General features: G+C 12.0%; 3 protein-coding genes across 3 annotated transcripts; all 3 read left to right on the top strand.

Annotated features, from left to right (window-relative positions):
* The first annotated feature begins 13246 nt into the window (after positions 1-13246).
* On the top strand, positions 13247-16627 carry LOC129616467 (uncharacterized). The gene is made up of 4 exons (XM_055532107.1): positions 13247-13475; positions 13587-14126; positions 14238-15314; positions 15474-16627. The coding sequence occupies exons 1-4, from the start codon at positions 13247-13249 to the stop codon at positions 16625-16627; spliced, it is 3000 nt and encodes a 999-aa protein (XP_055388082.1).
* An 89-nt stretch (positions 16628-16716) lies between these two features.
* Positions 16717-17990, top strand: LOC129616466 (uncharacterized). Its single transcript, XM_055532106.1, has 2 exons — positions 16717-16839; positions 16893-17990. Exons 1-2 carry the CDS (start codon positions 16717-16719, stop codon positions 17988-17990), a joined length of 1221 nt encoding a protein of 406 aa, XP_055388081.1.
* A 1-nt stretch (position 17991) lies between these two features.
* LOC129616464 (uncharacterized) lies at positions 17992-19703 on the top strand. The gene has a single exon (XM_055532102.1). It carries the CDS (start codon positions 18004-18006, stop codon positions 19114-19116), a length of 1113 nt encoding a protein of 370 aa, XP_055388077.1. The 5' UTR covers positions 17992-18003; the 3' UTR covers positions 19117-19703.
* Positions 19704-22856: the final 3153 nt, after the last annotated feature.

The following is a 22856-nucleotide window of genomic DNA, read 5'->3' as shown; positions in this document are numbered from 1 at the left end:
TAATAAATAATAATTAATAAATAATAAATAATAAATAATAAATAAGAAATAATAAATAATAAATAATAAATAAAAAATAATAAATAATAAATAATAAATAATAAATAATAAATAATAAATAATAAATAACAAATAATGAATAATAAATAATAAATAATAAATAATAAATAATAATTAATAAATAATAAATAATAAATAATAAATAATAAATAATAAACAAAAAATCATAAATAATAAATAATAAATAATAAATAATAAATAATAAATAATAAATAATAAATAATAATTAATAAATAATAAATAATAAATAATAAACAAAAAATCATAAATAATAAATAATAAATAATAAATAATAAATAATAATTAATAAGTAATAAATAATAAATAATAAATAATAAATAAGAAATAATAAATAATAAATAAAAAATAATAGATAATAAATAATAGATAATAAATAATAAATAATAAATAATAAATAATAAATAATAAATAATAAATAATAAATAATAAATAATAAATAATAAATAATAAATAATAAATAATAAATAACAAATAATTAATAATGAATAATAAATAATAAATAATAAATAATAAATAATAAATAATAAATAATAAATAATAAATAATAAATAATAAATAATAAATAATAAATAATAAATAATAAATAATAAATAATAAATAATAAATAATAAATAATAAATAATAAATAATAAATAATAAATAATAAATAATAAATAATAAATAATAAATAATAAATAATAAATAACAAATAATTAATAATAAATAATAAATAATATATAATAAATAATAAGTAATAAATGATGAATAATAAATAATAAATAACAAATAATAAATAATAAATAATAAATAATAAATAATAAATAATAAATAATAAATAATAAACAAAAAATCATAAATAATAAATAATAAATAATAAATAATAATTAATAAATAATAAATAATAAATAATAAATAAGAAATAATAAATAATAAATAAAAAATAATAAATAATAAATAATAAATAATAAATAATAAATAATAAATAATAAATAATAAATAATAAATAATAAATAATAAATATAAATAATAAATAATAAATAGTAAATAATAAATAATAAATAATAAATAATAAATAATAAATAATAAATAATGAATAATAAATAATAAATAATAAATAATAAGTAATAAATAATAAATAATAAATAATAAATAATAAATTATAAATAATAAATAATAAAAAATAAATAATGAATAATAAATAATAAATAATAAATAACAAATAATAAATAATAATTAATAAATAATAAATAATAAATAATAAATAAGAAATAATAAATAATAAATAAAAAATAATAAATAATAAATAATAAATAATAAGTAATAAATAATGAATAATAAATAATAAATAATAAATAATAAATAATAAATAATAAATAATAAATAATAAATAATAAATAACAAATAATAAATAATAAATAATAAATAATAAACAAAAAATCATAAATAATAAATAATAAATAATAAATAATAAATAATAAATAATAAATAATAAATAATAATTAATAAATAATAAATAATAAATAAGAAATAATAAATAATAAGTAAAAAATAATAAATAATAAATAATAAATAATAAATAATAAATAATAAATAATAAATAATAAATAATAAATAATAAATAATAAATAATAAATAGTAAATAATAAATAATAAATAATAAATAATAAATAATGAATAATAAATAATAAATAATAAATAATAAATAATAAGTAATAAATAATAAATAATAAATAATAAATTATAAATAATAAATAATAAATAATAAATAATAAATAATAATTAATAAATAATGAATAATAAATAATAAATAATAAGTAATAAATAATAAATAATAAATAATAAATAGTAAATAATAAATAATAAATAATAAATAATAAATAATAAATAATAAATAATAAATAATAAATAATAAATAATAAATAATGAATAATAAATAATAAGTAATAAATAATAAGTAATAAATAATAAATAATAAATTATAAATAATAAATAATAAAAAATAAATAATGAATAATAAATAATAAATAATAAATAATAAGGAATAAATAATAAATAATAAATAATAAATAATAAATAATAAATAATAAATAACAAATAATTAATAATAAATAATAAATAATAAATAATAAATAATAAATAATAAATAATAAATAATAAATAATAAATAATAAATAATAAATAATAAATAATAAATAATAAATAATAAATAATAAATAATAAATAATAAATAATAAATAATAAATAATAAATAATAAATAACAAATAATTAATAATAAATAATAAATAATAAATAATAAATAATAAATAATAAATAATAAATAATAAATAATAAATAATAAATAATAAATAATAAATAGTAAATAATAAATAAATAATAAATAATAAATAATAAATAATAAATAATAAATAATAAATAATAAATAATAAATAATAAATAATAAATAATAAATAATAAATAATGAATAATAAATAATAAATAATAAATAATAAGTAATAAATAATAAATAATAAATTATAAATAATAAATAATAAAAAATAAATAATGAATAATAAATAATAAATAATAAATAATAAATAATAAAAAATAAATAATGAATAATAAATAATAAATAATAAATAATAAATAATAAATAATAAATAATAAATAATAAATAATAAATAATAAATAATAAATAATAAATAATAAATAATAAATAATAAATAATAAATAATAAATAATAAATAATAAATAATAAATAATAAATAATAAATAATAAATAATAAATAATAAATAATAAATAATAAATAATAAATAATAAATAATAAATAATAAATAATAAATAATAAATAATAATTAATAAATAATAAATAATAAATAATAAATAATAAATAATAAATAATAAATAATAAATAATAAATAATAAATAATAAACAAAAAATCATAAATAATAAATAATAAATAATAAATAATAATTAATAAATAATAAATAATAAATAATAAATAAGAAATAATAAATAATAAATAAAAAATAATAAATAATAAATAATAAATAATAAATAATAAATAATGAATAATAAATAATAAATAATAAATAATAATTAATAAATAATAAATAATAAATAATAAATAATAAACAAAAAATCATAAATAATAAATAATAAATAATAAATAATAAATAATAATTAATAAATAATAAATAATAAATAATAAACAAAAAATCATAAATAATAAATAATAAATAATAAATAATAATTAATAAATAATAAATAATAAATAAGAAATAATAAATAATAAATAAAAAATAATAAATAATAAATAATAGATAATAAATAATAAATAATAAATAATAAATAATAAATAATAAATAATAAATAATAAATAATAAATAGTAAATAATAAATAATAAATAATAAATAATAAATAATAAATAATGAATAATAAATAATAAATAATAAATAATAAGTAATAAATAATAAATAATAAATAATAAATAATAAATTATAAATAATAAATAATAAAAAATAAATAATGAATAATAAATAATAAATAATAAATAATAAATAATAAATAATAAATAATAAATAATAAATAATAAATAATAAATAATAAATAGTAAATAATAAATAATAAATAATAAATAATAAATAATAAATAATAAATAATAAATAATAAATAATAAATAATGAATAATAAATAATAAATAATAAATAATAAGTAATAAATAATAAATAATAAATAATAAATAATAAATTATAAATAATAAATAATAAAAAATAAATAATGAATAATAAATAATAAATAATAAATAATAAATAATAAATAATAAATAATAAATAATAAATAATAAATAATAAATAATAAATAATAAATAATAAATAATAAATAATAAATAATAAATAATAAATAATAAATAATAAATAACAAATAATTAATAATAAATAATAAATAATAAATAAAAAATAATAAATAATAATTAATAAATAACAAATAATTAATAATAAATAATAAATAATAAATAATAAATAATAAATAATAAATAATAATTAATAAATAATAAATAATAAATAATAAACAAAAAATCATAAATAATAAATAATAAATAATAAATAATAAATAATAATTAATAAATAATAAATAATAAATAATAAATAAGAAATAATAAATAATAAATAATAAATAAAAAATAATAAATAATAAATAATAAATAATAAATAATAAATAATAAATAATAAATAACAAATAATGAATAATAAATAATAAATAATAAATAATAAATAATAATTAATAAATAATAAATAATAAATAATAAATAATAAATAATAAACAAAAAATCATAAATAATAAATAATAAATAATAAATAATAAATAATAAATAATAAATAATAATTAATAAATAATAAATAATAAATAATAAACAAAAAATCATAAATAATAAATAATAAATAATAAATAATAAATAATAATTAATAAGTAATAAATAATAAATAATAAATAAGAAATAATAAATAATAAATAAAAAATAATAGATAATAAATAATAGATAATAAATAATAAATAATAAATAATAAATAATAAATAATAAATAATAAATAATAAATAATAAATAATAAATAATAAATAATAAATAATAAATAATAAATAACAAATAATTAATAATGAATAATAAATAATAAATAATAAATAATAAATAATAAATAATAAATAATAAATAATAAATAATAAATAATAAATAATAAATAATAAATAATAAATAATAAATAATAAATAATAAATAATAAATAATAAATAATAAATAATAAATAATAAATAATAAATAATAAATAACAAATAATTAATAATAAATAATAAATAATATATAATAAATAATAAGTAATAAATGATGAATAATAAATAATAAATAACAAATAATAAATAATAAATAATAAATAATAAATAATAAATAATAAATAATAAATAATAAATAATAAACAAAAAATCATAAATAATAAATAATAAATAATAAATAATAATTAATAAATAATAAATAATAAATAATAAATAAGAAATAATAAATAATAAATAAAAAATAATAAATAATAAATAATAAATAATAAATAATAAATAATAAATAATAAATAATAAATAATAAATAATAAATAATAAATAATAAATATAAATAATAAATAATAAATAGTAAATAATAAATAATAAATAATAAATAATAAATAATAAATAATAAATAATAAATAATGAATAATAAATAATAAATAATAAATAATAAGTAATAAATAATAAATAATAAATAATAAATAATAAATTATAAATAATAAATAATAAAAAATAAATAATGAATAATAAATAATAAATAATAAATAACAAATAATAAATAATAATTAATAAATAATAAATAATAAATAATAAATAAGAAATAATAAATAATAAATAAAAAATAATAAATAATAAATAATAAATAATAAGTAATAAATAATGAATAATAAATAATAAATAATAAATAATAAATAATAAATAATAAATAATAAATAATAAATAATAAATAACAAATAATAAATAATAAATAATAAATAATAAATAATAAACAAAAAATCATAAATAATAAATAATAAATAATAAATAATAAATAATAAATAATAAATAATAAATAATAAATAATAATTAATAAATAATAAATAATAAATAAGAAATAATAAATAATAAGTAAAAAATAATAAATAATAAATAATAAATAATAAATAATAAATAATAAATAATAAATAATAAATAATAAATAATAAATAATAAATAATAAATAGTAAATAATAAATAATAAATAATAAATAATAAATAATAAATAATAAATAATGAATAATAAATAATAAATAATAAATAATAAATAATAAGTAATAAATAATAAATAATAAATAATAAATTATAAATAATAAATAATAAATAATAAATAATAATTAATAAATAATGAATAATAAATAATAAATAATAAGTAATAAATAATAAATAATAAATAATAAATAGTAAATAATAAATAATAAATAATAAATAATAAATAATAAATAATAAATAATAAATAATAAATAATAAATAATGAATAATAAATAATAAGTAATAAATAATAAGTAATAAATAATAAATAATAAATTATAAATAATAAATAATAAAAAATAAATAATGAATAATAAATAATAAATAATAAATAATAAGGAATAAATAATAAATAATAAATAATAAATAATAAATAATAAATAATAAATAACAAATAATTAATAATAAATAATAAATAATAAATAATAAATAATAAATAATAAATAATAAATAATAAATAATAAATAATAAATAATAAATAATAAATAATAAATAATAAATAATAAATAATAAATAATAAATAACAAATAATTAATAATAAATAATAAATAATAAATAATAAATAATAAATAATAAATAATAAATAATAAATAATAAATAATAAATAGTAAATAATAAATAAATAATAAATAATAAATAATAAATAATAAATAATAAATAATAAATAATAAATAATAAATAATGAATAATAAATAATAAATAATAAATAATAAGTAATAAATAATAAATAATAAATTATAAATAATAAATAATAAAAAATAAATAATGAATAATAAATAATAAATAATAAATAATAAATAATAAAAAATAAATAATGAATAATAAATAATAAATAATAAATAATAAATAATAAATAATAAATAATAAATAATAAATAATAAATAATAAATAATAAATAATAAATAATAAATAATAAATAATAAATAATAAATAATAAATAATAAATAATAAATAATAAATAATAAATAATAAATAATAAATAATAAATAATAAATAATAAATAATAAATAATAAATAATAAATAATAAATAATAAATAATAAATAATAAATAATAAATAATAAATAATAAATAATAATTAATAAATAATAAATAATAAATAATAAATAATAAATAATAAATAATAAATAATAAATAATAAATAATAAACAAAAAATCATAAATAATAAATAATAAATAATAAATAATAATTAATAAATAATAAATAATAAATAATAAATAAGAAATAATAAATAATAAATAAAAAATAATAAATAATAAATAATAAATAATAAATAATAAATAATGAATAATAAATAATAAATAATAAATAATAATTAATAAATAATAAATAATAAATAATAAATAATAAATAATAAACAAAAAATCATAAATAATAAATAATAAATAATAAATAATAAATAATAATTAATAAATAATAAATAATAAATAATAAACAAAAAATCATAAATAATAAATAATAAATAATAAATAATAAATAATAATTAATAAATAATAAATAATAAATAAGAAATAATAAATAATAAATAAAAAATAATAAATAATAAATAATAGATAATAAATAATAAATAATAAATAATAAATAATAAATAATAAATAATAAATAATAAATAATAAATAGTAAATAATAAATAATAAATAATAAATAATAAATAATAAATAATGAATAATAAATAATAAATAATAAATAATAAGTAATAAATAATAAATAATAAATAATAAATAATAAATAATAAATTATAAATAATAAATAATAAAAAATAAATAATGAATAATAAATAATAAATAATAAATAATAAATAATAAATAATAAATAATAAATAATAAATAATAAATAATAAATAATAAATAGTAAATAATAAATAATAAATAATAAATAATAAATAATAAATAATAAATAATAAATAATAAATAATGAATAATAAATAATAAATAATAAGTAATAAATAATAAATAATAAATAATAAATAATAAATTATAAATAATAAATAATAAAAAATAAATAATGAATAATAAATAATAAATAATAAATAACAAATAATAAATAATAATTAATAAATAATAAATAATAAATAATAAATAAGAAATAATAAATAAGAAATTATAAATAATAAATAATAAAAAATAAATAATGAATAATAAATAATAAATAATAAATAACAAATAATAAATAATAATTAATAAATAATAAATAATAAATAATAAATAAGAAATAATAAATAATAAATAAAAAATAATAAATAATAAATAATAAATAATAAGTAATAAATAATGAATAATAAATAATAAATAATAAATAATAAATAATAAATAATAAATAATAAATAATAAATAATAAATAACAAATAATAAATAATAAATAATAAATAATAAATAATAAACAAAAAATCATAAATAATAAATAATAAATAATAAATAATAAATAATAAATAATAAATAATAAATAATAAATAATAATTAATAAATAATAAATAATAAATAAGAAATAATAAATAATAAGTAAAAAATAATAAATAATAAATAATAAATAATAAATAATAAATAATAAATAATAAATAATAAATAATAAATAATAAATAATAAATAATAAATAGTAAATAATAAATAATAAATAATAAATAATAAATAATAAATAATAAATAATGAATAATAAATAATAAATAATAAATAATAAATAATAAGTAATAAATAATAAATAATAAATAATAAATTATAAATAATAAATAATAAATAATAAATAATAATTAATAAATAATGAATAATAAATAATAAATAATAAGTAATAAATAATAAATAATAAATAATAAATAGTAAATAATAAATAATAAATAATAAATAATAAATAATAAATAATAAATAATAAATAATAAATAATGAATAATAAATAATAAGTAATAAATAATAAGTAATAAATAATAAATAATAAATTATAAATAATAAATAATAAAAAATAAATAATGAATAATAAATAATAAATAATAAATAATAAGGAATAAATAATAAATAATAAATAATAAATAATAAATAATAAATAATAAATAACAAATAATTAATAATAAATAATAAATAATAAATAATAAATAATAAATAATAAATAATAAATAATAAATAATAAATAATAAATAATAAATAATAAATAATAAATAATAAATAATAAATAATAAATAATAAATAACAAATAATTAATAATAAATAATAAATAATAAATAATAAATAATAAATAATAAATAATAAATAATAAATAATAAATAATAAATAATAAATAGTAAATAATAAATAAATAATAAATAATAAATAATAAATAATAAATAATAAATAATAAATAATAAATAATAAATAATAAATAATAAATAATGAATAATAAATAATAAATAATAAATAATAAGTAATAAATAATAAATAATAAATTATAAATAATAAATAATAAAAAATAAATAATGAATAATAAATAATAAATAATAAATAATAAATAATAAAAAATAAATAATGAATAATAAATAATAAATAATAAATAATAAATAATAAATAATAAATAATAAATAATAAATAATAAATAATAAATAATAAATAATAAATAATAAATAATAAATAATAAATAATAAATAATAAATAATAAATAATAAATAATAAATAATAAATAATAAATAATAAATAATAAATAATAAATAATAAATAATAAATAATAAATAATAAATAATAAATAATAAATAATAAATAATAATTAATAAATAATAAATAATAAATAATAAATAATAAATAATAAATAATAAATAATAAATAATAAACAAAAAATCATAAATAATAAATAATAAATAATAAATAATAATTAATAAATAATAAATAATAAATAATAAATAAGAAATAATAAATAATAAATAAAAAATAATAAATAATAAATAATAAATAATAAATAATAAATAATGAATAATAAATAATAAATAATAAATAATAATTAATAAATAATAAATAATAAATAATAAATAATAAATAATAAACAAAAAATCATAAATAATAAATAATAAATAATAAATAATAAATAATAATTAATAAATAATAAATAATAAATAATAAACAAAAAATCATAAATAATAAATAATAAATAATAAATAATAAATAATAATTAATAAATAATAAATAATAAATAAGAAATAATAAATAATAAATAAAAAATAATAAATAATAAATAATAGATAATAAATAATAAATAATAAATAATAAATAATAAATAATAAATAATAAATAATAAATAATAAATAGTAAATAATAAATAATAAATAATAAATAATAAATAATAAATAATGAATAATAAATAATAAATAATAAATAATAAGTAATAAATAATAAATAATAAATAATAAATAATAAATTATAAATAATAAATAATAAAAAATAAATAATGAATAATAAATAATAAATAATAAATAATAAATAATAAATAATAAATAATAAATAATAAATAATAAATAATAAATAATAAATAGTAAATAATAAATAATAAATAATAAATAATAAATAATAAATAATAAATAATAAATAATAAATAATAAATAATGAATAATAAATAATAAATAATAAATAATAAGTAATAAATAATAAATAATAAATAATAAATAATAAATTATAAATAATAAATAATAAAAAATAAATAATGAATAATAAATAATAAATAATAAATAATAAATAATAAATAATAAATAATAAATAATAAATAATAAATAATAAATAATAAATAATAAATAATAAATAACAAATAATTAATAATAAATAATAAATAATAAATAAAAAATAATAAATAATAATTAATAAATAACAAATAATTAATAATAAATAATAAATAATAAATAATAAATAATAAATAATAAATAATAAATAATAAATAATAAATAATAAATAATAAATAATAAATAATAAATAATAAATAATAAATAATAAATAACAAATAATTAATAACAAATAATAAATAATAAATAATAAATAATAAATAATAAATAATAAGTAATAAATAATAAAAAATAAATAATAAATAATAAATAATAAATAATAAATATTAAATAATACATAATAAATAATAAATAATAAATAATAAGTAATAAATAATAAATAATAAATAATAAATAATAAATAATAAATAATAAATAATAAATAATAAATAATAAATAATAAATAATAAATAATAAATAATAAATAATAAATAATAAATAAAAAATAATAAATAATAAATAATAAATAATAAATAATAAATAATAAATAATAAATAATAAATAATAAATAATAAATAATAAATAATAAATAGTAAATAATAAATAATAAATAATAAATAACAAGTAATAAATAATAATTAATAAATAATAAATAATAATAAATAATAAATAATAAATAATAATAAAAAACAAATAATAAATACTAAATAATAAATAATAAATAATAAATAATAAATAATAAATAATAAATAATAAATAATAAATAATAAATAATAAATAATAAATAATAAATAATAAATAATAAATAATAAATAATAAATAGTAAATAATAAATAATAAATAATAAATAATAAATAATAAATAATAAATAATAAATAATAAATAATAAATAATAAATAATAAATAATAAATAAGAAATAATAATTAATAAATAATAAATATTAAATATTAATAATAAATAAGAAATGATAAATAATAAAAAATAAATAACAAATAATAAAAGTTAAATAATAAATATTAATAATAAATAAGAAATGATAAATAATAAATAATTAATAATAAGTAATAAAAAATATATAATAAATAATAAATTATAAATAATAAATAATAAATAATAAATAGTAAATGATAAATAATGAATAATAAATAATAAATAATAAATTATAAATAATAAATAAATAATAATTAATAAATAATAAATAATTAATAAACAATGAATAATTAATAATAAATAATAAATAATAAATAATAAATAATAAATAATGGATAATAAATAATATATAATAAATAATATATATTAAATAATAAATAATAAATAATAAAAAATAAATAAAAAATAACAAATAAAAAATAATAAATTATAAACAATAAATATTGTTTACGCCAGCTAAAATGATTTTAGTTTTAAGAATAAAATATGAATTATGTTTAAAATTGACCGTCATAAAAATTAATAGTTTTTCTAAAAATATGTAGAATTTGAAAATAATATCACAATTTATGTCGCATTTTCGTCGTTGTTTATTTAGGATAATTTTTTACACTTGTTTTTAAGGAATTATTTTAACAATTAGTTGAAGAAACATAAATAAAATTACAAAGAAAAATACAAAAATAGCATAACACATGTTAATCGATCTAGTAAATACATATTTTGAACTACATGTGTTGATAATAAAATGTAACGAAATAACATTTAGGCAATAAATTTTAAATAGCGACAAAGGACGAAATGCAATTATAATTTTCATTTTAATAGTTTTAAAATTTAAAGATGTAAGAGTAGGGATGAGTTGTTTATTTTAATTTTAGTATATAAAAGTTAATTCTTGGTTAATAAAGTTAGAATTAGAAATATTCTCAAGAGACATATATCAAGTTATTTTTATTTTGACTGCTATACAAGTATCATTGAGCGAGCGTTACTCTCGATTACCCTGTTACTTGTATATTTTGTGACAAATAACAATATTGGACAAGTATAATCGAAGTGGAATCTAACTGTGTTTTCAGTTAGACCATTAGTTTATACATTTTTGGTGACCCCGACGTGATCGTTGGGACTTGACTGTACTGTTTGTTATTATACATTACTGTACTACAGACTATATATTACTAATATTAACAAGAGAAGATAATCGTCGTTGGGTGAACGTTTGTAGTAAAAAGAAGCCAAGAAGTGAAGGTGTCATCAATCAAAAAAGAATCAGTACAAAGTCAAACATCACTAAATAAATTTATACAACATTACAAACATGGATGATTTAGCATCAAAACAAGTGCAGTTGGGTAGGCAGTTAAAATCAATAAGTGCTGACTACGACCAGACTGCTGAAGAAAGAAAAAATGAAAAATTTGTGAAAAACAAACTTGAAAAAATTGAAGACATATGGGCAGAGTTTCAAGAAAATCATAAATCAATAGAAGATGGAACACAGGCTGACCATATGTATTTTACGGAAAAAGTGTATGATCAAACTAAAATGATATACACAGATATTATAAAAAAATTAAGAAATAAAATTGCACAATTAAAAATTAACAAAAATAATTCAAAAAAGGAAGAACTTCAATCAGAAAGTTCTGTAGAAAATGAAGAAATTAAAATTTTATTCAGAGAATATCAAAGAAACATAGTAAAGTTGATGAAGATAATGAACAATGTGAAAACAAAAGATCAATCAAGACAATACCATGAAATCAACATACAACATTTACAAACTAAATGGGATGAGATACAAAAAGATGAGCGTGTTATTTCAAGCAGAGCAGAATATCCTGAGAACTATGGTTATGATGTTGAAGAATTTGAAGACACGGAAACGGAGGTGCAAAACCTCATAATTACATTATCTGAAGAACTGGCCAAGCTGTCGGAAAAAAGTAACAAAATAAACAATGATTCAATAAAATTACCAACCATCAATATTCCAAAATTTGATGGTAATTATTTGAAATGGATTCAATTCAAAGATATGTTTCTGCAAATAATAGATAATCAATCGCTTAGAGATGTTGAGAAGATGTATTATTTGAATAGCAATCTTATGGGAGAACCACTGAAGTTAATAGGACATCTGGCAATTTCAGAAGCAAATTACAAAGTAGCATGGAAGATTCTTGAAGACAGATATGATAACGCTCGGTTATTAATTTCAACTGTTTTAGATAAATTCATTAATCAACCGAGTCTAGTTGCCGGCTCAGCAAGGTCATTAAAGTCCATGTTTGACACAACGAAAGAATGTATCCTTCTGCTAAAAAATGTAAAAGTTATAAAAAGTGATTCTTGGGATCCAATTCTTCTGCATATATTGTATAAAAAATTAGATAAAGATACACATACAATATACGAACAAACATTAAAATCTCCTAGACAAATTCAGTCTTTAGATGAATTCATGAAGTTTTTGGAGTTGAGATTCCAGTCATTTGAGGCCTTAGGAGCCAAGTCATACGCAACAAAACAAATTTCCAAAAAAGATAATAATTCCCACTCATTTACTGTCATAGATGGGGCAAAATGTGCAATTTGTGAAGGATACCATACAATATACAATTGCGATAAGCTTTTAAAGATGAATCAAAAAGAAAAAGAGGCAAAAATTAAAGAATTACGATTATGTTTTAATTGTTTAAAAAAAGGCCATAACACAAAAACATGTTATTCCCGAGGTTGCAGAAAATGTAACAAAAAACATAACACCTTATTACATGATGATTATAAGGTAGTTCAAAACAAACCACAAATCAATACAACAGTTAATATGGCAGAAGACAACAGCAACAATTACGTTTTTTTGGGAACAGTGCAAGGCATTGTGTTAGATAAACACAATAAAGAAATTGAATGCAGAATTTTATTAGATTCCGGTTCTCAAATCAATTTCATCAGTGACAGATTAAGAAAAAGATTGCAGCTGGAACCATCAAATCAAGGGCTTTCAATTTACGGTATTGGAAAAACCGAAGTAGAATCCAAAGGCAGAGTAAACTTGACAATAAATTCAAGAATAAATAACTTCTCAACAAATATCGAGGCAAGAGTGATTAAAGAAATAACCAGTTTGCAACCACAGAGATTTATAAATATTTCAACTTGGAATATACCGCAGAAAGTACAGCTACCTGATCCCAATTTTAATAATCCACAAAGGATTGATGTTCTATTAGGTGCGGAAATGTTTAGCGAATTATTAGGGGTAGGGCAGATAAAATTGAACAAACATTTGCCCATGTTTCAAAATACTGTATTTGGCTGGATAGTTATTGGAAAAGTGCACCAAGAAGTTCCATTTGCTGGAGTATCTAACAGTGAATTAGAAAACCAATTGCAAAGATTTTGGAAATTAGAAGATATAGACACAGATGTAAATATGAAGCCAGCTGATGTGAAATGTGAAGAATATTTTGTGAATACATCAGAGCGAGATCAAGAGAGTAGATTTGTAGTGAATCTGCCTATTTTGGGATCCCCAGGGGTGCTGGGGGAATCCAAAAATATTGCGTTTAGAAGATTTCCGAACCTTGAGAAGAAATTAGGAAGGGATGTAAGACTCAAACAACAATATATTGAGTTTTTAGAAGATTACTTGAAGCTAGGACACATGAAAGAAGTAAATGAAGTTGACATTCCGCAAATACACTACTTTATGCCTCATTATGGCGTGTGGAAACCGGATAGCAGTACTACAAAATTAAGGGTTGTATTTGATGCGTCATGTAAAACGACATCTAATCTATCATTAAACGATATCATGTTAAAAGGACCCAAAGTGCAAGATCACATATTTAACATTTTACTTAGATTCCGAACATATAAGTATGTGATTACATCAGATATAAAAAAAATGTATAGGCAAATAAATGTTTTTGAAGAAGATCAAAATTTACAAATGATAATGTGGCGTTCAGATCCTAGAGACAGAATTCACTATTTTAAGCTAACAACAGTAACCTATGGTACGAAGGCAGCACCATATCTGGCTACTAGATGTTTGAAACAGTTATCAGCAGATAAATTTAGTCAGTACCGATTAGCAGCAAAGGCTATCAAAGATTTTTATGTAGACGATGTTATTACGGGATGTAATAGTCTTACAGAAACTACTGAATTGAAAAAGCAGTTAATATTAATGTTAAAAACAGCAAAATTCCATTTGCATAAGTGGTCTTCAAATAATGACAAAATGATGGAAGATGTTGTTGAAGAAGATCGAGAAAAAGAAAAGGTTTTTGAAAAAGAAGAACCCGGTTACATTAAGACTTTAGGCTTGGCGTGGCAACCCACAAATGATCGATTCGCTTTCGAGACATCTGTTTTAGAAGATTCAAACGAATTGACAAAACGAAAGGTGGCATCAGAAGCAGCTCAGCTCTTTGATCCTTTAGGATTGGTGAATCCAGTAATAGTTATAGCCAAAATATTCATTCAAAGGTTGTGGATAATGAAAATCAATTGGGATGAAGAACTCAGTCAAGAAATGCAAAATGAATGGACGAATTTTAAACATGAATTAACTCATTTAAATCAACTGAAAATAAATAGATTTGTTTTTAGTAACAATGCAGTTGTGCGAACCGAGTTACATGGATTTGGAGATGCAAGCAAGAAAGCATATGGAGCGGCTCTGTATGTAAGGTCAATAGATATCCAAGGAAATATTAATATTAAGTTGCTGTGCTCAAAATCAAAGATAGCTCCAGTCAAATTACTAACGATTCCTAGACTGGAACTTTGTGCGGCAATTATGGTGGTAGAATTGGTGTCAAAAATAAAAAAGGCGTTGGAAGTAACTATTGATGAAACTTATTTATGGACAGACTCTCAAATCGTTCTTTCATGGATAAAAGGCGAACCCAGTTCATTTAAAACTTATGTGGCACATAGATTGGTTGTTATACATGAAAAATCAACAATTAATCAATGGAATTATGTGGCCACAAAAAATAATCCAGCAGATATTATTTCCAGAGGTATGTCAGCAAGCCGATTAATTGACTCTGAACTTTGGTTCAAGGACCAAAGTTCTTAACATTACAAGAAGATCAATGGCCATTAAGAAGTCTGTCTATAGTAAGGGTAGTAGAAGAAGAAAAAAATACTGTGTTATTGATAAACAAAATGTCCAGCAATGAGGTTAAACATTTAATAGAATTAATTGATCATCGTAATTCATTTATGTTTCTACAACGATCAATGGCGTATGTTTTACGAGCGATTAACAAAATGAAAAAGATTAAATCTGTACCTCATTCACAATCTTGGTTAACTTCAGATGAGTTAAACAATGCCTTAAGCGAAATCATCAAAGAGACGCAACAAATACATTTTTAGACGAAAAGGAAATAATTAGAGTTGGAGGAAGATTGGAGAATGCTTCAATAGGATATAATGCAAAACATCCCTGGTTGTTACCAGGTAATGATTTTGTATCAAAATTAATATTTGACCATTTACATAAGCAACATTATCATGCCGGACCATTAGCACTCTTGGCTAAAGCTAGACAACGGTTCTGGGTGATCAAAGGAAAATTACTTGCAAGATCAACGGTTAGTAAATGCGTCGCATGTTCTAAGGCAAAACCTCAGTTATTACAACAACAAATGGGTAATCTACCAGACAAACGAGTAATCCCTGCACGTCCATTCTTATATAGTGGAGTAGACTTTTGTGGCCCATTTTGGATACACTATCATCTTAGAGGCAAACGACCAACAAAATGTTATATCGCAGTATTTTGCTGTTTCGTTACCAAAGCAATCCATTTAGAGGTAGTATCTCACCTGACTACTCAAGCATTTATAGGTGCATTGAAAAGATTTATGGCTCGAAGAGGTTTATGTAAGGAAATTTATTGTGACAACGCTACAAATTTTATTGGAGCCAAAAATGAATTAAAAGAGCTGGGAGATCTAATTAACAAACAAAATGTAAAAGATGAAATAATCAACCAGAGTGCTCAGAAAGGTATCCAGTTCAACTTTATAACACCCAGATCTCCTCATTTTGGCGGTCTTTGGGAAGAGGCAGTAAAATCAACAAAGAAAATATTAAGACATGCACTAAAATCCGCTTCCTTGACATTCGAAGAGTTGAGTACAGTAACTGCAGAAGCTGAAGCGGTATTAAATTCTCGTCCTATAACACCTATGTCTTCTGACCCAAATGACTTTACAGCATTAACGCCAGGCCATTTTCTCATCGGTGAACCTTTGACAGCAGTTCCAGAAAATAGAGAATCAGAGCAAAAATTAACGTCATTATCAAGATGGAAATTAGTAACATCTATTAGACAACACTTTTGGAAATTATGGACTGACGAATACTTAAGCAATCTTCAAAAAAGAAATAAACAGAACGCTAAAATATTTATTACCCAAGGAACAAGATGAAAATCTGCAAAAGATGTTTTTAATGTTGTCACAATATGTTTCATTACTTAATAACGAGTTAGAAAAAATACAAGTTACGATTTTGAACATAATTCATGATATTCATCACGACAAATTCAGCACTCTGTTATTGGGGCCAAATCAAGTAGCAGCATATTTAGAAGATTTGGTTCAAATCATTCCGGAAGGATTACAAGCACCATCTCTAACACAGTTATATAAATTGACAACAATAAAGTCCAAAATTACAAAAACATCAGTTATATTCGTGTTATACATCCCATTAATAAAATCAACAGAATTCGAAGTATACAAAATGATTCCTTTTCCTCAACTAATTAACGGCACATTTTGTAGTATTGAAACTAGTAATGAACTATTTTGGACTAATTTGCATAGGGATACAGCATATACGTTATCAGATATAGAATGGAGGGACTGTATTTCTGTCAGTTCTGAGAATTTCTCATGTGAACAATTGCGACCATTATATACTAAAGAAACAAAAGAGGTAGAATGCGAATTTAATTTAATAGCTCAGCAAACAATAGCAGATAAATGCAACATAAAACTAACCAAAAGTAATAAATATTGGGTTCAACTAACAAGAAAGAATTCATGGCCTTATTCATTAGATAAGGAGTATCTTTTTAATACTGTGTGCGATGGTCTCGTTTATCAACAAAGGCTTAAAGGGACTGGATTATTGAATTTTCATGAAATTTGTCTACTGAAGGATAACGGAGTAGTCATACAAACTTTTCAAATATCAAGCAGTGAATACAGGAAAGTCTCACCTTCAATAAATATGCCACAATTACAAAAAGAATTGGAATCTTCATTATTTAGCAGTGTGCATATTAACAGTTTAAATTTAACAGATACATTTTCTGCCAAATATGGCAAAATTAAGCAGCAATTACAAGCCTTGAAGAAGCAGGAAAACAGTTTTCAAGCAATGTCATATCATGATAAACATCAGTATATAGTAAGTTACAGCGCAATTGTAGTCAGTGCTCTGATAATATCAATGTATATTAGTAAGAAATACATATTCAATAAAAATCACAAATTAGTCGAACAACCACAACATATACAACTAAGAACTCAAGACTTCCAGATTTGATGCCAGAGACATCAACGCGTGGAGAATGTTTACGCCAGCTAAAATGATTTTAGTTTTAAGAATAAAATATGAATTATGTTTAAAATTGACCGTCATAAAAATTAATAGTTTTTCTAAAAATATGTAAAATCTTAAATTTGAAAATAATATCACAATTTATGTCGCATTTTCGTCATTATTTATTTAGGATAATTTTTTACACTTGTTTTTAAGGAATTATTTTAACAATTAGTTGAAGAAACATAAATAAAATTACAAAGAAAAATACAAAAATAGCATAACACATGTTAATCAATCTAGTAAATACATATTTTGAACTACATGTGTTGATAATAAAATGTAACGAAATAACATTTAGGCAATAAATTTTAAATAGCGACAAAGGACGAAATGCAATTATAATTTCATTTTAATAGTTTTAAAATTTAAAGTTGTAAGAGTAGGGATGAGTTGTTTATTTTAATTTTAATATATAAGAGTTAATACTTGGTTAATAAAGTTAGAATTAAAAATATTCTCAAGAGACATATATCAAGTTATTTTTATTTTGACTGCTATACAAGTATCATAATATATATATAATAAATATATATATAATAAATATTATATATAATAATTAATATATAAATATTATATATAATAATTAATATATAATAAACATTAAATAATAGATAATAAATAATAAATAATAAGTAATAAATAATATATAACAAATAATAAATAATAAATAACAAAAAATAAATAATAAATAATAAAAAATAAATAATAAATAACAAATAATAAATATTAAAAATAAAAAAGAAATGATAAATAATAAAAAATAAATAACAAATAATAAAAGGTAAATAATAAATATTAATAATAAACAAGAAATGATAAAAAATAAATAATTAATAATAAGTAATAAAAAATAAATAATAAATGATAAATAATAAATTATAAATAATAAATAATAAATGATAAATAATGAATAATAAATAATAAATAATAAATTATAAATAATAAATAACTAATAATTAATAAATAATAAATAATTAATAAACAATGAATAATTAATAATAAATAATAAATAATAAATAATAAATAATGGATAATAAATAATATATAATAAATAATATATATTAAATAATAAATAATAAAAAATAAATAATAAATAACAAATAAAAAAAAATAAATAATAAACAATAAATATTAAATAATAAATAGTAAATAAAAAATAATAAATAGTAAATAATTAATAATAAATAATTAATAACAAATTATAAATAATAAATAATAATTAAGAAATAATAAATATAAAATAATAAATAATAAATAATAAATAACAAATAATAAATAATAAATAATTAATAATAAATATTAAACAATAAATAATAAATAATAAATAATTAATAATAAATAATAATTAAAAAAAATAAATAATAAATAATAAGTAATAAATAATAAGTAATAAATAATGAATAATAAATAATAAATAAAAAATAATAAATAATAAATAATATATAGTAAATAATTAATAATAAATAATTGATAACAAATTATAAATAATAAATAATAATTAAGAAATAATAAATAATAAATAATAAATAATAAATAACAAATAAGAAATAATAAATAATTAATAATAAATATTAAACAATATTTATTTATTTTAATTAATAATATTATATTAATAAATATATTATAACAATAATTATTATTTTAATTAATAATAAATAATAAATATTAAACAATAAATAACAAATAATTAATAATAAATAATAAATAATTAATAGTAAATAATAAATAATATTTAATAAATAATAAATAATAAGTAATAAATAATAAATAATAAATAATAAATAATAAAAAATAAATAATAAATAATAAATAATAAATAATAAATAATAAATATTAAATAATAAATAATAAATAATAAAGAATCAATAATAAATAATAAATAATAAATAATAAATATTAAAAATAAAAAAGAAATGATGAATAATAAAAAATAAATAACAAATAATAAAATGTAATTAATAAATATTAATAATAAATAAGAAATGATAAATAATAAATATTTAATAATAAGTAATAAAAAGTAAATAATAAATGATAAATAATAAATTATAAATAATAAATGATAAATAATGAATAATAAAAAATAAATAATAAATGATAAATAATAAATAAATAATAATTAATAAATAATAAATAATTAATAAACAATGAATAATTAATAATAAATACTAAATAATAAATAATAAATAATGGATAATAAATAAAATATAATAAATAATATATATTAAATAATAAATAATAAAAAATAATAATAAATAACAAATAAAAAAAAATAAATTATAAACAATAAATATTAAATAATAAATAGTAAATAAAAAATAATAAATAATAAATAGTAAATAATTAATAATAAATAATTAATAACAAATTATAAATAATAAATAATAATTAAGAAATAATAAATAATAAATAATAAACAACAAATAATAAATAATAAATAATTAATAATAAATATTAAACAATAAATAATAAATAATTAAAAATAAATAATAAATAATTAATAATAAATAATAAATGATATTGAAAAAAAAAAAAATAATAAATGATAAGTAAAAAATAATAAGTAATAAATAATGAATAATACAAAATAAATAAAAAATAATAAATAATAAATAATAAATAATATATAGTAAATAATTAATAATAAATAATTAATAACAAATTATAAATAATAAATAATAATTAAGAAATAATAAATAATAAATAATAAATAACAAATAATAAATAATAAATATTAATAATAAATATTAAACAATATTTATTTATTTTAATTAATAATATATTAATAAATATATTATAACAATAATTATTACTTTAATTAATAATAAATAATAAATATTAAACAATAAATAATAAATAATTAATAATAGATAATAAATAATTAATAGTAAATAATAAATAATATTTAATAAATAATAAATAAAAAAATAATAAGTAATAAATAATAAATAATAAGTAATAAATAATAAATAATAAATAATAAATAATAAATAATAAATAATAAATAATAAATAATAAATAATAAATAATAAATAATAAAAAATAAATAATAAATAATAAATAATAAATAATAAATAATAAATAATAAATAATAAATAATAAATAATACATAATAAATAATAAATAATAAATAATAAATAATAAATAATAAATAATAAATAATAAATAATAAATAATAAATAATAAATAATAAATAATAAATAATAAATAATTAATAATTAATAATTAATAATAAATAATAAATAATTAATAATAAATAATTATAATAATTAATAAATAATAAATAATAAATGCTAAACAATAAATAAAAAATAATAAATAATAAGTAATAAATAAAAAATAATAAATAATAAATAATAATAAAAAACAAATAATAAATACTAAATAATAAATAATAAATAATAAATAATAAATAATATATAATAAATAAAAAAATAATAAATAATAAATAATAAATAATAAATAATAAATAATAAATAATAAATAACAAATAATAAATAATAAATTATTAATAATAAATATTAAACAATATTTATTTATTTTAATTAATAATATATTAATAAATATATTATAACAATAATCGTTATTTTAATTAATAATAAAAAATAAATAATAAATAATAAATAACAAATAATAAATAATAAATAATAAATAATAAATAATAAATAATAAATAATAAA

This window comes from Condylostylus longicornis, unplaced genomic scaffold (assembly GCF_029603195.1).
Source record: "Condylostylus longicornis isolate FDR11 unplaced genomic scaffold, ASM2960319v2 ptg000215l, whole genome shotgun sequence".
Lineage (NCBI taxonomy): Eukaryota > Metazoa > Arthropoda > Insecta > Diptera > Dolichopodidae > Condylostylus > Condylostylus longicornis.
This window is presented reverse-complemented; position numbering and strand designations above follow the sequence as displayed.